Genomic DNA, 17,352 nt, shown 5'->3' with positions numbered 1-17,352 from the left:
TCACATTGTTTTATCATTCGTGAAGTCTTTCTTTCTCATATCGACCTGTGCCCTGAGTTTTCCAGCTGATCATCTCTTCTTCACTTCACTGTGGTCTGTAGTCTCTCATTGCCTTCTTTCCTATTTCAAAGCTCTCCTCATTATGTTACCCAGCTGGTAGCATCAAGGAGACAAGACCTGGATCCCCATGACCTCAACCCCAGACCTATGTGATCATTCCCAATATGCCCCTAGCTGGTGTCCACTGGGATGAGTAGTAGCATAGCAGTCTAAGGACTTGACAGACCTTGCAACATTCTGGATCCCAGCCAACAGCAAGCCACATAACCCTCAAAAAAGCAAGTGGAGAACACAGGGTTTTTTATCCTCACAGGAGCAAGCCTCCTACTACTGCCACTTGCTGCTTCCTCCTGATGTTAATGCATGGTGTGTTTTAAAGCTGGCTCTGATGCCTCACAAGTCATGACTTTCTTCTCTTACTTCACTACCAGGTGTTTGAACCTTTTGAACTGGAGATCTTGAAAAAGAGCCAGTTGCTGAAGAATATATTTTTCCAGCCCTCCTGCTGTGGGACTCTATTCACAGTGAAACTCACAGCCACAGCCTGTGGCTGTCCCTTCCATGTGGTTCAGAATTTCTTATCTCTGGGTCCCTGTGAAGATCCTGTAATCTCCTCTTTGCCTTCTCTGATCCTGCCCAGCCTTACTTCCTTGTCCAGGTTGATGGGTAATGTTAGTTAGGTACGTTCCTTGTACACCTCTATTTTTCCCTCACAGTGGTTTGCTCCAGGTTGTTGACTCCAAGATTTCCCGCTGCGCGGACCCACAGTAACCTGTCAATCTTCTCAATCCTCCCAGTTTTCTCCTTATTTGGTTCTGTCAGTCAAGGTTTGTTCCCTCCCTGTTGAGTGTCAATCATGTAACCACCCCCAGAAAGTTCTGTGTCAATCACTCCACCTTAGACTTTCTATTCATCCCAAAATGCTGTACCCACCTCTGTTATGCTAACATTGGTTGTTATAATCCATGTCACTCCTCTAATTTTTGCCCCCATAGGGCAAGGCAGGTTTCCACCTCTGTCCACCCACCCCCTACTTAATCTAATGCATTCCTTTGTCCCATCGCCATTTTGCCTTGCATTGCACTGAGGGTGATTCAGTCCCACCACACATGGGGGAATAAAAGTTCTCAGTTTTGCAGGTAAAGTGTCCTTCTCTTGTCCCTTCGCTCCCTCTCAGCGTGAAGCTACCAAAGCTGCGTTACCCACACCGGGGCACTCCGCAACCCTGGAGTGCCCCCTCACGTGACGGCTACAGCCTCACAAGGCAGTGCTAGCCGGCACTTTTCGGCTGCTTGAGGTCGTAGCAGGCAACCACCACAGATGGGGACAAGACTTTTTTTTCCAGGCAATTTCTACACCTCTACTCTTCTATTTCTTCAGCCTCACAGGAAGGGTGGCAGGGCTTTCCTAAACATCCCCTTACCCACATGGGCCCTTCCTCACTGAACACAAGCCCCACTGGACCCTGATCACATACTGGGGACCATCAGCCACACCACACATGGGTATGGGGCACCAGAACCTGCCTCTTCTGGCTGGTCCCTTCCTGGAAGCCTGTGGAGCCATCCCAATGTCACTTTCACAGCTCCTGAGCACCAGTGCTGCCATGGCAGCATCCACACACCAGGTCCCTCCCATCTGGCTACACAGAGTTATAATTGAAAAATGGTGGATTTATCACATTTATAAACCCCAGACACAATTTTACTCTTAGTTACAGCACAGGAAATCAGAAGTCTAAATTTTCTTTCTTAGTTCATGTGACAACAAGGTACTGCTAACATACCTGTTTCAGGCTTTCCAGCTTGATTTGTCTCAGTTCTTCATATTTCCATTTCCAAAGAAATAATTCGTTTTCCATCTTTTCCATTTCTTTCTCCAGAAATACATTCATTCTAAAAAAGTATTTTAAAATTCAGCATTGCAAAATTTTTAAGCTGACAGAAGAAAAATTACTTTGAATTTCCTTCTCATAGCTTTAGTTACATTCTGTTGCCTTTGTCAATGTTATGTCTTGACTTTTCTAAAAACCCATATTATTCTCACATAAGTATTCCAAAAGATTCACCAAAAATAATATTTAAAGAGAAAACAGAAATCCAGTAATACAGCAATAAAACTTTAAATGAAATAAAATTTTGGGATAAACTGGAGTAAATTTAACTTCATTTAGTGGTTCAGGCCACCTAATTTATCACAAGTTTCTTCAGAATTAGTGAAAACCCTCAAAGAAAAGGTATTACATCACGTGTATTTGTTAAAAACAGCAGATTAAACACACGTATACAGGGGGAAATAGACACTATAAAGACCAGAAACAAAGATGATTGATGTTAAATGTTAAAAAACGTTATTAAAAGGCGTATATTTAATGTTTCAAAAGATAATTTTTCCTGGAAGAAAATGCTAGAAGAATTTTAGGAAAATGTCTTATTTAGTGCAGAAGTACTATGCCTGTCCAATGAGAAAAATACAAAATAGCTGAAAAGAAAATTCTAATACTTGGCAATTAAAGAAAATGTTGTGTGCCAAAGTAGTTATTTTCTATTCTGATGGAGGCTAACAGAACTTTTCAGTGTTTCTTAAAAAGATGTTTTTGCTGGGCCTACTAGAACTATATTTTGAGAATATTTGGTTTAAATATTCACCTATTAAAGCAAAGCATATTGATGGAATTTGTCTGGGGCATTTCTATGCAACAGACTGCAGGCATTGCACAGAAATAGCAAGAGTTGCCACTGACTGGACAGATTCAGATCCTGGAAGCAATGTCAGCTACATTAATGAAGTAATCCACTATAGTGAAATATCTTCTTATCTCTTCTTTTATAACTAAACTTATTGCTCTTGAATCGGGGATCTCCTTTTTCTGCCTAGATTTAGTATATGGCACAGCTTATCTTAGCAAACACCTAGAACTCCCATAACATTACACTAATAAAATAAACACCATTATTCACAAAGCAAAGTGGAACAAGATGCATTTCATGCATTTCAACTCAACAGTTTTTCTTTCAAAGTAATGGGATAGTTCATTGGAATGATATCATGACTTCACTGGGGAACTAAGAGAATTCTTAGTGGGACATTTAATACAGTAGAAAGCGAAAGCGTGAAAGATGACATTCTAATACTTTGAATAATTGCCTATTGACTGTTCTGAATGCAGTGAAAGTCCTTAGAAATGGTCTATTCTGAAAAAGTAGAAGAGGAATGTACAGTATGCTTTGCTTATTTAGAAGACACTAGTGCTGTTTTGTGTTACAGTACTTAAGTGAGATCAGCTCCCTCTGATACCACTAATTGAAAGAAATTATTCTGATTACATAAAGTTTACTATTTAAATAAAGAAAACAAAGAGTGGAAGAAAGAATATAGCAGACATCAGAAGCAGCTTACTACTAGATAAAAGATTCAAGTTCAGAGAATTCTTCATGGATCTTGTAACAAGATTTTAACTCATTATCTAATTAAATCACAGAATTACACAGAATGGTTGAGGTTGAGAGGGACCCTGAGGAGGTCATCTGGTGCAAACCCCATGCTCAGACAGGGTTGCCTAGAACTGATTGCTCATGTTCAGATATCTTTTGAATGCCTCCAAGGATGCTGGTTCAGCAACCTTTCTGGGAAACCAGTGCCAGTGTTCAGTGATCCTCGCAGAAAAAAAAAAAAAGGATTTCTGTCTTTCAGGCAGAGTGTTTTTTATCTATTGTCTATGTTACCCATCCAGTCTCAAGTAGTTCCTCTTTGATATTATCAACTAGCAGTGGACTAGTTTGTGGGCTTTTGGTTTTAGAGGAAATACACACTTTTAAGTTCAAAACAGAACAAATTACCATCTTAAAACTAGAAGACAATTAGATGAGAACACTGATCCAAAAGATGACAAAAGATATTTTAAGCAAATGATTATGCAAAATGCTGAGCCACACATAAGGTTTGTAATTTCCATTCATGTTAATGGACCTCAAATGAGTAATTGATGTGAGCCATTAGTAACTAGTAAAGGATGTTGGTGTGTAATTTTACACTGCAAACCCAAACCAAGATATTTTTTGAACGTCAAAACAAAAATTTTCATCTCTCTACTTTTATTATTTCTTTTAGACCTTCTTTCTTTTTGTCCCTTGCAAAGGCTGATCTGTGTGCATAAGGCTATGTCAACATTACTGATGATAGCTCTAAGCAGAATGCAAAAAGCAGAAGTCTTCTCAGGGAGAAAAAGCAGATAAGTTAGGAAACCAAGAAGGCTACTAGTTAGGTAACTTAGTAAGGGGGAAATTCAAACACTGGATTTGCATAAGCTAACTTGACTCAAGAAAAAATGCAGTCAAGAGTTCAGGGTGCTGCATGTAAACCAGGAAACTGCAGAGAAGTCCTCTGCTGTACGGGTGAGATCATACTGACTGCTAAAGTAACCTTTGGCCTTGGGGTTCAAGCTGTCTATTATCTGTTTGCTTTTGATGCAACACAGCTGTATGTTCTTGGCTCGAGTTCACTGGGAAAATTGCTAAGTTGTGAGAAAGAAGCTGTGAGAAAGTACTTAAGCTAGAGCCACGCAAGATAAGGGGAGTAAAAATGCAAATGGGGTGAGATTGTTGAGATAGTCATTACTAGCAGCTCCAGAATACAGGAGTAAAAATACTGATGTGAGCAAGAATAAAACCTAAGAGAGAAAACTGTAAATCTGAAGTTGGAAATATGGCAAAATCAGCCCATTCTATGAAGTGGTGGAAACCAACACTTTCTGAGATAGCAGGTGACAGCCTGCTCAACAGAGATTCATCGGCTATCTCAAGAGACTGGTGACCATGATACTTATCCTAGTAACATTATTCCTAGCTATTTACTGTCTGCATTGCCAAATATAGTTGCTTCATACTTAGAAGTTGCATATATTCTGCTTTCTGCATGCAGGAAATGTTGCCCTCCTGGAGAGGGAGTTGTTATACCAATCCCTGCTGTTATGTGGAAATCACTGCTCAGTGAGCATTTTTGCTGCCTGAGGTTGGTATTGCCACATGTTGCATGTTATAGATGTGCCCCAATTCATACTGTGTGCCAGTAAATTTATTGTCTTATATCACAGTATAAAATAAATGAATATGAAATTATTCACAAATGAAAAAATAAATTAATTAAAATAATCAATAAATGAAAGCTGTGAAGTACAGCTAAAAATTGGTTAGAGAGGCATGTGAAGAAACAGACAAACCAAAACCTATTAAAATTTTGCCTGAGAAGTGACTAAAAGTGAGTTGAAAAAGTATCCATTTTCTAAAAGAAAATCATTATATATATATTTATACTGTGATTGCTGATGAAATACCTAGAACCCTAAATATTTCAGCCCCAGGAAAATGGGTATGTGAGGCATCAGTCTCCTAACTCACATATATATTTGCTTCCACAGACAAACTAAACACTTTTTAAGGAGAAAGAGCATAGCCATCTTCTGAATTATTATATATGCTTTCTACAACTATCTAATTCATATAACAAAACACATTAAATATTAGTTAGGAATTGAAAGGATTTTTTACCTCAGACTTGTACTATCTACATGACACTTATGAAATAAACTGACAGGAAGGAAATACTTCAGCACAGTTTACCATTACAGACTCTCTGAACTGAAAGTGTTGTATATATTTGCAATAGACAGGGAATTTTCTTCCTTTTAATTTTCTAATTAACTTAAACTGATTTTGAAATTACTGTCACCTGTAATTACAGCCTGAAGTCTGCCACTACATCATCATATATCATATGCTGCATGTTTCCTTCAAAAGCCTTTATGGTGAGATTCAATCTTTCTCAATATTTACTATTTATACAACATAAAACTTCTTTTAGGCCACCAAAATATACATTTAGTATTTATGTCAGGCAAATTTGATATGCTATATAAGTGTACAATATATTACTCCCTGTTTGTTACTGGCTTTTAACAGAGACTTCACTACAAGTGAAGAGGTTAACAGCATTTTGCAGCTGATTCATATATTTTGAATTCAAAAACAGCCTTTGTCATTCTGCCGTTGGACTCTTTCAAAGTCTGCTGGCAGAGTATATGTAAATTTGTTATGCACAAAGCACTCCAATTAATGGGTATAACATAGATTAGATATCACTGCATTGATACCAAATAACATATTTGTGTGGAACACCTCTTATTTAAATAACAGACAAGCCGTAGAAAACAATAAACACACTATGCTGAATTGTTTCTCTAAATTCTTATTAAAGCCTTGCAAATAGCAATGAACAAAGCTTAGAACATATGAGCTATAAATGCAAACATCATCATATCTATTTCAGAAACTGTCTTTAACCCCTCTATGAGAATTCCAAAAGTAGGATATATTTTGCACTTACTCTCTTTCCTTCTGTAAGATTTTTCTCATCTCAGCCAAATGCAAATTTAAGACTGACACATGTATTAAATCATTCTCTGTTGTTTTAGCTGTAGTGCCCAAACTTATTTTAGGTTCCTCCAAATAGGTGCTGAGAAATCCATTGGGGAAGAAATCGTGAGGATTCGGGGTGAATTTTTTATTGTCATTGCTTTGGTCTTTGTTTACATCCTAAGAAAACAAAAATATGACACCTGAGAAAAAAAATAAATGAAGGAAAATGTCTAACATAGCTCCAGCAGGGCCTACCAAGGCTCTTCTAGACATTTAAGGAACATAAGAGAAAAATAGGAAATAGGTAGCATCTTAGACATTTGGACTGTATATGGGTAGAAGGTGCAAAAATGTCAGTATATTTGAATAACTGTCACTTTGTGATATCTCACAGCTTCTGTTATGACAAGCTTCGTATCCAAAATATTTTTAATGTGTCTTTACTAAGAAAATATATTCAGTTTCTTTTTTGTTTTTTCTGGTGAAGACAGAATCTTGGAGCTAATAAAACCAGCAATGCAATTTATCCATACAAATAATATATTGAGAAACTCTACATTATGAACTCAAACATTTTATGTAAAGTATGTTGAAGCAGGCTTATAAAAGTTTTTCATAAGGAACAAAGTATATAGATATCTATTTTGAACATACATGTTTTACATACAAAACATAAGAAAAACTAATATCAAAATAGGAAAAAAATTCAAAATAAAATATACATTTTTGAGGAAGACTGAATTTCTCTTATAAACAAATTTTCCTTAGAAATGTATTTGCTTTACTATATCTGAGGAATTTTGTTTAGAAGCTAATCTCGTTTTAGCAGTTTACTGACAATCCTCTTTCACATCACTCTTTTCTTTTGAGTTTTTAGAAGAATGCCCAAAATTTACATCAGAAAATACTAGAAACCATTGAAAAGATAAGACTGTTTCACATATAAAGTTTCAGTTTTCAAGAAGAAAATATTTTATACTAAGGAAAAATAGTTAAGTATTTTTTGTGGTATTTCCTTCCAATGGAACATTTGTCTACCTGAAAATATGAAAGGCCTGCGCTTTTTTGGCAAAATTTATTCTTGCTACTAACATTACTTTTTTTTTTTTAGTTCAGATTTCACAGTAATATAATATTGTTAATATGCATTAGAGAGTAAAATTTCCAAACTGAATTCATTCAGATCTAAGATCTTGGCAATTTCCCTTGAATTGAAGTAAAAATTTTCCTATTTTCAACAATGCAGGGAAAAGCATTTTCCTGCAATGTGTGAAAAAAATTACCAATATCTACAAAGACTGCCATCTATCAGAAAACAAGTAAAGTTTTTACATGGTCATGTCTATGAAGACTACAGTGCACTCCAAGGCACAGAATTAGAGATAGTTAAGCATGAACAAATACTTCAATTTTTGATGAATATAACTGGATCTTTTGTGTAGAGTTAGAGGCTCTTTAAACAATGCTGATACTTGATTTTTTAATTATATATCATTATTTAATTGCTCTCCTTATAAAAAAAAGGTCTTGCAAATTTGCAAAAAAATTGCCTTACCTCTTCCCACATTTTTGAAATTCAGGAAGAATTAAATGATTTTAAATAGTAGGTTCTTTAGAGCTGAGAACGTAATATGCTTTTTTGGAGGGGAGAAAAAATGTAAGTATACAAGACATGATTAGTTTAGATAAGAGAAGTAACCTGTTACCATAAAATATGAAAGAGAATCAAAACAATATGGTAAATTATTGGATATAACAGTCTGCCTCTGTTCCTTAAATGTCTAGTCACAGTTCAAGGGTATGAATTGTTTTCTGCATTTTTCTGTATTAGAAATATTTAGATTGGGGGATCAGGAGGCTGAAGGGTTTTGCTAGTGAATGGGTCAGGCAGCATTTTGGTCAAAATTCTTGAAAAATCCCATTTCTACATACACATCCATACTTTGTCACTTCTTCATTAACCACAAAATATATTTCCCATTCTTTACCTTCTTTGCGCCTTCTGCCCCAAGAATTTTGATGATTTTGGTTAGGTCTTTCGGAGGTTCTGGTTCCAGAAACATTAGCAGGCTTTGGTCTTTTTTAATACAGGGTATTTCTGAGCAACAGCATTCCGTTTTCCAAGCAGTTCCATTTTCTAAGTTTTCCTTCTCACTTACTAAATCCTGATTTATTTTTTTAAGCACACTTAGCTCTTTTAGGACACTGTCTAGTTTGATTCTCAATTGTCTTGCTTCCTCTCTTGCTTTATTTCTTTCTCCTCTTACTTTACTCCATTTCTCCCTCCAATTAGCGGTGCAATCTGACCACCAGCGCATGGTCTTCTCCATTTGTGCAGCTCTGGCTTTGACTTCCTCCAGTTCCTGAATTTTTACTGCTTCAAAAATTTCCCAATCACTGCTGTAACTTGTATGCATAAGTGCATAATTAGATGAATTTGGGTAGAAACTTTGAGATGGAAGATTTGAATGAAACAGATGGTCACCTGGTTGCCAACATCTACCTAATTTATCAGGTTGTGTTGGTTGGCTTCCAAAAACTTCTATCTCTTCCATTTGTTTCTGAATGGAGTCTAAATTCATGTTTTGATTCATCCTCTAATTTCACTCCTAAAAAAAGACAAAGACAGACATTAATTTAGCTTTTAATTAATTATTTCATATGAATAACCTTCAACAGTTGGGTTTTTTACTGCTGTAATAGTGAGTTAATAATCCTGCTCATGTTTTAGAAATGCACTTTATCAACAAGAAACAGATATTCAAATATATTTTATTTAATACTTTTTGAGTACAGCATAAACAGACATACCTATTATTTGGCTAGGATTTGCTTGCAAAGGAAGAGTTATTAAATAATCATAGTGCTCTCAAAAATGTTTGAGTCTAGAGAAAACAGACAAAAGTTTTCTTTCCTCAAGAAAAGATTGAATTAAATCAATACATATTTTAAATATCTAATAAGAGGAAGTTATTTGTCTAGAACTACAATCATAAATCACTTGCCTTCTTTTCCAAACTGTGGAATTTCATACTAGGCAAAACTTGCCTTATAATTTGTATTCATAAGAAAAAAAAATATTATTAAAACCCCTGTGACCTTTGGATTTCCTTTTTATTCAAGAGAAAAATCAAGTATTTTTTATAGGGGGCTTTATTTTGCTGTCTGCATTCCAGAAGATTTCCAGGTATTGTATTATTCTTGAAAGTGTAGAACTATTCTTATTACTGTACTGTACAGCCTACCTCGTAGTGGTATGACTCAGCTAGTAAATCTTGTTGCATTCTTTTTCATTATTTATCTTTTGATTATTTATTACTTATTTGTCCCAGAAGAAAAGCAGTTTCGCAGAAATTGCTTCCCTACCCCAGTACTGAGAAAATGCTGATGTGGACAGTCTGTAGAGACTAGCCACTCCTTGGTTTGTTCATCTTGGTTATCTAAACCAGAGCAACCAAACAAATAAAATTCAGACAAATAAACAAACTTAAAAATCTTGCTACTTCAATAGAAGACTAAGTTGTTTGAAGTAAAAAAGAATTTGTTTTTAAAATGCAATATCCATTTGTAAAAAGAATGTTTACATGTTACAGCAATTAGTGCTAGCATCTGCATTTGAAATGCAGAAGGCCAATGCCGCTAACAAAACACTGAAGAGTAGATAGTTTTGGCAGTATGAGTCAGTTATGTCTCATTTCAACTGAATAGAAGCTTTTGCAGGTTTTGTTCCAGTTTTCCAGCTGTTTTCAACTTTTCCATGATTTTCAGGATATTTATTTGCCATTTGTTAGAAGCTTATGGAAAGCTGTTGCAGTGGAGTAGGGACATGAGAGGAGGAAAAGGACAATGAAGGACTCCCAAGTCCCTTCATTATCACTGTCTGGTGTAGTACCATCGAGCCTCACAACAACACTACACAGATGTAGCAGAGCTGCTGCCAAAGCTTCATCAAGGTTGAGCCTTTCTTGTTTCTTGACCTACTTCCAGCAATTTAATTTGAATAACCCTTAGCAAAAATACAAAGATATTGCCACCCACAAACTTGTATGAGGCCCAGTAGAGCCAAAGTAACTAAATATTAAACTCTTGTAGTCAGTTGTAAATTTAATTTATGGATTGTGGACATTCTTTTGTTTTCTAAAGCTTTAATAATTAAAAAAAAAAAAAAAAAAACACAGTAAAATTTAGATACATAACAATATATAAAAACCATATTACATAATGTAATAAATACATAATGAAATAGTTGAAACTTTTGGATTTTTAAAAAGTACAATAACTTTTCTTACTTTTTTTTTTGTGCCTGCCCCAAACTAGTAGATCTCTACAGAAATGTTTATTACACTTTTCATAATCGGTAGTTTTTTTCAGTGGATTTTGCTAGCTTCTTTGCATATTCATTAAAAGAAGGGAGAACTTGGGGAATGCACAGAATACAAATCTCAAAAGATGGAGAAATAAGAATGGTAATATTTTTCTTTGACTGAAAATTTGAAAGACCTGAGAGTTATTAATGAATCAGAATAGCCTGTTGCTGATGTTTCATTACCGGTTTGAGGTGACTTTGTCATTTGACATTCAGTAATGTTTCCAAAGCTGGAGAAATATTAAGGTCACAGATCACAGGGTACTAAAAAGGAAACATTGGTCATGAATTCTTGCTCCCCTCCATTGTGATGGCTCAAGTGTTCTTGAGGCTGGGATACTGCCAGTCAGATCAAACTTACAGCTGTAACAATTGAAATAGGCTTGTACAGTAAGCTGGTGGTCTCTTAAGCTTCTAATCATTTTATGATAGGCTGAAAATTGCCCGCCCTTTTCAGCATGGATAGATGATGCAACTCTGTACCTAAAATTCAAAAAAAAAAAAAAAAAAAAGAATTAAAAGTAAATATTCCTCCTCAAGAAAATAGAAGTACTGTCTCACTCCAAGGTGGAAAAGGTGTTTCCATTTGTATTGACTTCCCTATCTCCTTTTCCGAAAATCTAATCAAAACAGGTTTTTTTAGATACCCCCTTTAAGACTGTAAGAGGTAGAATAAAATATAATTTTTTCAATAAAAGAGATAGATCTCAACACAACCCATTTCAGTAGATGGCTGACTCAGAATAAAACCAAAAAACAATAGAAATATTGCTGGATAAGTGAAATAGGTAACATGAATTTTATTAAAAGTATTAATTATGAAGATTTTTGCTTGTATCTGTTTTTAAAGAAGTGGGCTAAAATATTAGTTTGAAAGGAAGCAAAGATTGCAAAAAATTAGAAAAATGTGTGGATCACTGTAAAAGTTCTGAAACTGTCAAAAATCTCACAGTTCCAGAGGATGGACTTATTTTATCTTTTTTATAGTTCATATCAATCTACTCTTTCATGTTCTCAAAAATACTGCACTGATGGAATTACAATAAAAACAAGTCCAACAGTCCAACTGAACACTGTTGTAATATTGAATCTATTGATACTGAATCTTTAATCATCTCTATAGTTATAATGGTATTTAAAAATAATTATTATTTTCTCTGGTATATGACTGCCTCATAGAAAACATCATATACCTACAATGAGCTCTGAAAACTCTCATCTATAAAATATCTATATATTATATATGTTCCAGGGGAACAATAATGATTTGACTTGTATGTTGAAGATAATTCAAAGAGGAAAGGTCCATATTAATCTTAGACTCAGATCTCTTAACATCAGAAATATCACAAGCATAAAATCGACAAAACAATACTGTGTGGAGCTAGTTTTAAAGTCACTACTTGAGTTTGCAGCAACAGACTAGTTAGCACAGCATATGGAGCTCAGTGTACATAATTACTAGACAAAAGATAATTGGATAGAAAGATAAATTAAACTTACAGAATTGGATGAAAATGGGGGTTTTCTGATCAGTGAAGCCTTCTGATCGTTCCACTTTTAACAGCTGAGTGATAAGAAGGAACATAACATCCCTTTAAAGTAGTTTTTCTCAGTGGGATAATTTAAAATAAGCATGGACAAAATATATGAAGAAACATTCATTGTGTCATGTGAGTGAGGTGTGATGATAGAGTGAGAACAGAGTGATGATAGTTCTCAGAGGAAAAAAAGACATTTGGTGAACACGACAAGGAACATAGGTGTGAAAGATATTTAATTATATTGCAATCTTTCCTATTTACCTAATGATTCTGAACACCAGTAAGAAAGAGAAGATCTCTTGATTTATTTTTGCTACCTATAGCTTTAGGCAAACAGCAACATATCCACCCTTGGTGGCACCATTAACAAAATCACCAGGAGAGAAAAGAATTATTGCACTTTCCTCATGTTAATACCTGCTCACTGAACTCAGCTTTTTCAGTCAGTTCAGTAGCTAGGGCACTGCTTGAGGATATAATTTCAACATCCTTTTACTTTACTGCATGATTTAATTCTTAGTTACATGTCTCTTAATTATTAAGACCTCAGCCAAATTTTTTAAGGTATTCTGTCTTAAGAGAAAATGTCTGCTTTAGATTAAACCAGTTAATTTCCTTTTGTTTAATCTATAAATTGAATAGGACAAAATGGATCATGCAACATGTTCTTTTGTAAGTGCTGCTGGAAAGCCAGAACTTTCCATGATATTGCTGCAGTTCACCCATCAACAAACCCTAATAAAGAGAGAAGGCTGTAAGAAAATGGGTGGGGGTGATGTAGTCATTATGGGAAGAATAAAGGAAGCAATTTAATTCACTCCCTGAAAACTTGGCTGTTTACTAAGGGCTGCTAACTACCAAGCTATCAGCTCCAGAAGAGGAGATCAAATTTTGTGTGTCTGTTCCTGTTGTAAAGTTGTTTTTAATTAATAACCCTTAGGGGTCCCACCCACTGGCTAGATGAAAAAATATTGCCAAGTAAATTATTGAAATGTGTGGTGAAAAAAAAAGTCACACTGAAAAGTGATTCATGATACAGCTCAGTCTAAAAACATATCCATAAAAAATTGCATTTATTTCCAAAACTCTAAAAATCCTGGTAACATGCAGCTAGGAGGTTGATAATTTGGTTAGAAAAAAATATAGCACAAAACTCTGAGGCAGTACCTGGTTACAGAAGTGGCTTAGACACACAGGGACATAGGATTTATTTCAACAGGCAAAAAGAGAGGATATCAAAAAAGAGGACTAGCAAAAGTTCAGGTGAAACAAATTGTAAATTTATGTCATTAAACAACTGTACAGCACATCACCAATATACTACTAACTTCATGGAAGGTAAGCTAATCTGGGAAACTTCTCATGTTGTAACTTCTCATTGTTACAACAAGCACTTGGAGGCTGGAAAGAAATCCTTACAGGAGGAGAAATATTGGTGCTCAGAATATATTGCCTGCCTAAGCTATTACTGGTCTCACAACTGCTTCAAGTCAGTGGTTTGCTACATCTCCCTTATTCAGAGAAATATAATCTTAGTAATCAATAACATTTTAAGAATAAAGTAGGACAAGCATGGTTTAGGTCAAATCTTGTACAATGGATTTTCCAGCTACTGCATCAGCCTCAAAATATTGGGACAGTAGATCGATAGAAGAAAATACTAAACCAGCAAATACACAAGAATGGATCTAATAATACTGTGTGGGAATCATGTCTGCGAGAACTTGTAACTTGGCTACACAAGTGATAAACTCCCACAAGAAGAATCACAGAAAAGGAATTTGTATCAGTAGCTGCCCCAGTTCCTGCTAAAATAGACATAAAACCCATCTGAAGTCCATATAATGAGGTTGCAGTTAAACATACAACTCGGGTTATCCGTGTGCCTCTCCTTTTACAATGAAAAAGGGAACAAGTTAAAAACAACTGAGATTTGGATTATGTTCAAGACCTGAGTGTCTTCTCTTGCAGAAAGTGTGACCCTTCTGCATCACCATGGCAACACTGATAATTGGAACATATACCCAGAACTTATCTATAACAGATCCTGAAATTTGGAACAACTCAGGTATTGCAGATCCATTATAAACCACCTTTAAACTAGATACAGAAGGAATACCATCTGCAACATCATGAGGACATGTATCAACAGTGGGTGATAATGTTACATTAACACTAAGATCTGAAGTTAACCTGAAATTACCTACATGTAGTTAACACTGGATATGAAGCTGTACATGGTTGTGACAACAGCAGGGTGAAAGGGCTACTTCAGGCATGTAAGAAAACTAATCATATACTAGAGGCCCAGAATATTTACAGCATATGTACATAATGAGAAAATACACAGCAATTATTTCATAAACACTCCTAGTAATCACTGTGCAAATCAATGTTAATGTACAAAATAAAGCTACCATTGCTCAGGGCTGTGTATCTTAAAAAACAATCCAGCCTACTTCTTACTTAAAGTGACCTTCACTCAATGCAGTTCCATTATGTAGAAGAGCCTATGATTATGGCTGCAAAATTAATTACAATGAACATGCATTGAACATAACCAGTGTTTACACTCCTGCATGGAATGGAAGCCATACTGATTACAATGACCATCTCTATGATGGTGGCTACAAAGTCATTAGCCAAAAGGACATGGAGGTTAAAGAGATATTATTCAAAATCTGTTGGGTGAAATTAGTATGTGAACTGAATTAAATTGATACTAAAATTCTACCAAATAAATTTATTGATATTACAAGTCACTGAAGTTAGGATAACCAGAATGACTTGAAAAACTCTTAGATGAAAGAAAAATAAAGATATGATAAAAATGAACATACAGCTGATCCTAAAGTCTGACATATGCTTAGAGCAGTGCCAATGTGAGTGGTCAGTGGGAGAGCAGCCTGTACATAGAACTCAGTGGATAGGAAGAGATAAGGGTTGATATTACCTGCAGCCAACAATTTCTGCATCTTCAAAAAGCAACTATATGGCAATTTCTTCAGGTTACACTAGCTCATGGAAGTGCTACAGACCAAACTTCTGAGCTGGAATTGTAAATGCCTAAGCTTACCCTCAGTGTTTTTGTAGCAGATCCAACATCAGGCTGACTGATGAGGCCTTCGTGCTTTCCAGCGTGGTATGGGGACATTCACTCCTCAGTAGAGGAGAAAGAATGAGCACTGGCATCGACACCTTGGTAACTATTCTGTTCATGGAAAAAATACAATTAGAGAAATTCTAAATAAGAGAGCTTGTGAATTAGGGAAATAATGAATTAGTGAGTTCATGTGTTTCTGGTACAAAGATGATTCCACCATTGTTTGATATCTTTATGTTTTGGTGGTGTTGTTTGAGGCAGAGGATATTTTTTATGGTTTATTTTTTTTTAATGAGCTCATAAGCTCATAAAATAAAGTTTAATTTACAAAGTACACAGTGCTGTAAATTTGAAAGATCCAAACAGACCATGACATAATATACAGATTATCCTACTTCATGAAAATTAAAAGATAGTGCTTTCAGGACCTTTTAATGCAAAGATGATTCTGTTTATTTTTTTCCCACAGCTATAAAAAATATATTAACAGTATTAAACCATATGGTAATTTTTAAGCTATGTTGTTTCCAAATGTTGTATTCCTTACATGTGTCATATGTAAAAATCAGTCAAAAAATGGCCTGAAGAGACAAATAATGCTGATTGTTTAGTTCCTATTAGGAGTTACATGATAATTTTTCCCTCCTATTCATACTTCTCTAGTTTCCTGTTAACATAAAAATGTCAATAAAGGTCCAATTAAATTCCAAAACCTGTTTTATTTCCTTCTCATGTCCAGTAACTAAAACCAGTTATCCTATGAAAATGGCAAAGTATAAAGTTTTGTTTTTAACTTCACAAAGAGAAGTGTTTGGGGGTTTGTCAGATTTTGTTTTAGTGAGGGGTTGTTGTTGTTTTGCATTTTTTGTGCAATTAGGAAATCTTAAAAATGCCTGAAAAAAATTGGTCTTCTTAAGACATCAATTTGGATATTATGATGTGTTAAGTGTATCTTTGAGATAAAATGAAATCACAGTACCAATTCATTATTGTCCCGATAAGTAAGACTACAATTACACAACCTCATCTTCCTTCTACAACATAACATCTGCCTGAATATTTTAAGGGCAAGAGACAATGTCAGGCTTAAATCTTAGTTTCCAAATTCTTTAATTGTCAAAGTTCCTAAAGAAGAGGACAAAGATTCAAATGCTTTACCAAAAAAAAAAAAATAGAACTGAAGAACATAAACCAAAAATAATTGAGAGGTTTGAGAGGAAACTGAGTAAAGGGAGAAGTACTAAGTAGTGTTCCACATTTCTTATAGGTCTGACCAAATTTATTATCTTGGGAACACAGAATATCACTATTTTTCTCATTATTTCATTATGGTATAGACATCTTTGCCTTGAAAACAAAATAAATTTAATCTCAGGAGACACTAAAAAACTCCAGAGGCAGAAAGGTATAGGACCAAATGTAAGTAAGCACTTCACATAGTAGAATATATGTAAAACTGGAGTCTGATCCCACTTCTGAATTAATCAACATGAGATGATGAGATAATAACATAACAGAGAGGGAAGGCAAAGCATAGACTCAAGTTTCGACTTCACCTTCTATTAAAAAAGCCACAAACAAAGTTTGCCAGCTACTCTATCAGACCTAAAAAGTTAAAAACTAGAAAGTAACTTCAGAAAAATAGAAGTTCTGCAGGGAAAATTGCATTTTACTATGATACAAAACATTGTGACAGACAAGGCATTTCTGAAGTACCCTCAGGAAGTGTATAATTATATTAGTTGTCCATGTATAAATTCCCGGGACAAGAGGTGAACGATGGGAAGCAAAGATAGCAACTAAAAGACAATAAACCACTTAAACTTTAAGAGGAAGTGGTAAGTGAAAGGAGGATTCAAAAATGGC

General features: G+C 35.1%; 1 protein-coding gene across 7 annotated transcripts in view; it reads right to left on the bottom strand.

Moving 5' to 3' along the window:
- The window catches only part of CCDC102B (coiled-coil domain containing 102B), a 140,534-nt gene that overhangs the window by 116,715 nt on the left and 6,467 nt on the right, over positions 1-17,352 (bottom strand). For 6 of the 7 annotated variants that reach the window (XM_068193258.1, XM_068193286.1, XM_068193278.1 and 3 more), the window contains exons 2-4: positions 8,462-9,082; positions 6,442-6,650; positions 1,847-1,955 (exon numbers count right to left, since the gene is read on the bottom strand). In XM_068193258.1, the coding sequence (XP_068049359.1) occupies positions 1,847-1,955; positions 6,442-6,650; positions 8,462-9,067 (924 nt within the window). In that variant the 5' untranslated portion in view covers positions 9,068-9,082. Of the gene's footprint in view, positions 1-1,846; positions 1,956-6,441; positions 6,651-8,461; positions 9,083-11,200; positions 11,323-17,352 lie in introns of those variants that run through there. The other variant, XM_068193267.1, reaches the window with a different exon arrangement.

This window comes from Anomalospiza imberbis, chromosome 1 (genome assembly GCF_031753505.1).
Source record: "Anomalospiza imberbis isolate Cuckoo-Finch-1a 21T00152 chromosome 1, ASM3175350v1, whole genome shotgun sequence".
NCBI classification, from domain to species: domain Eukaryota; kingdom Metazoa; phylum Chordata; class Aves; order Passeriformes; family Viduidae; genus Anomalospiza; species Anomalospiza imberbis.
Note: the sequence above shows the minus strand (reverse complement) of the source record. Positions and strands in the feature narration are given on the sequence as shown.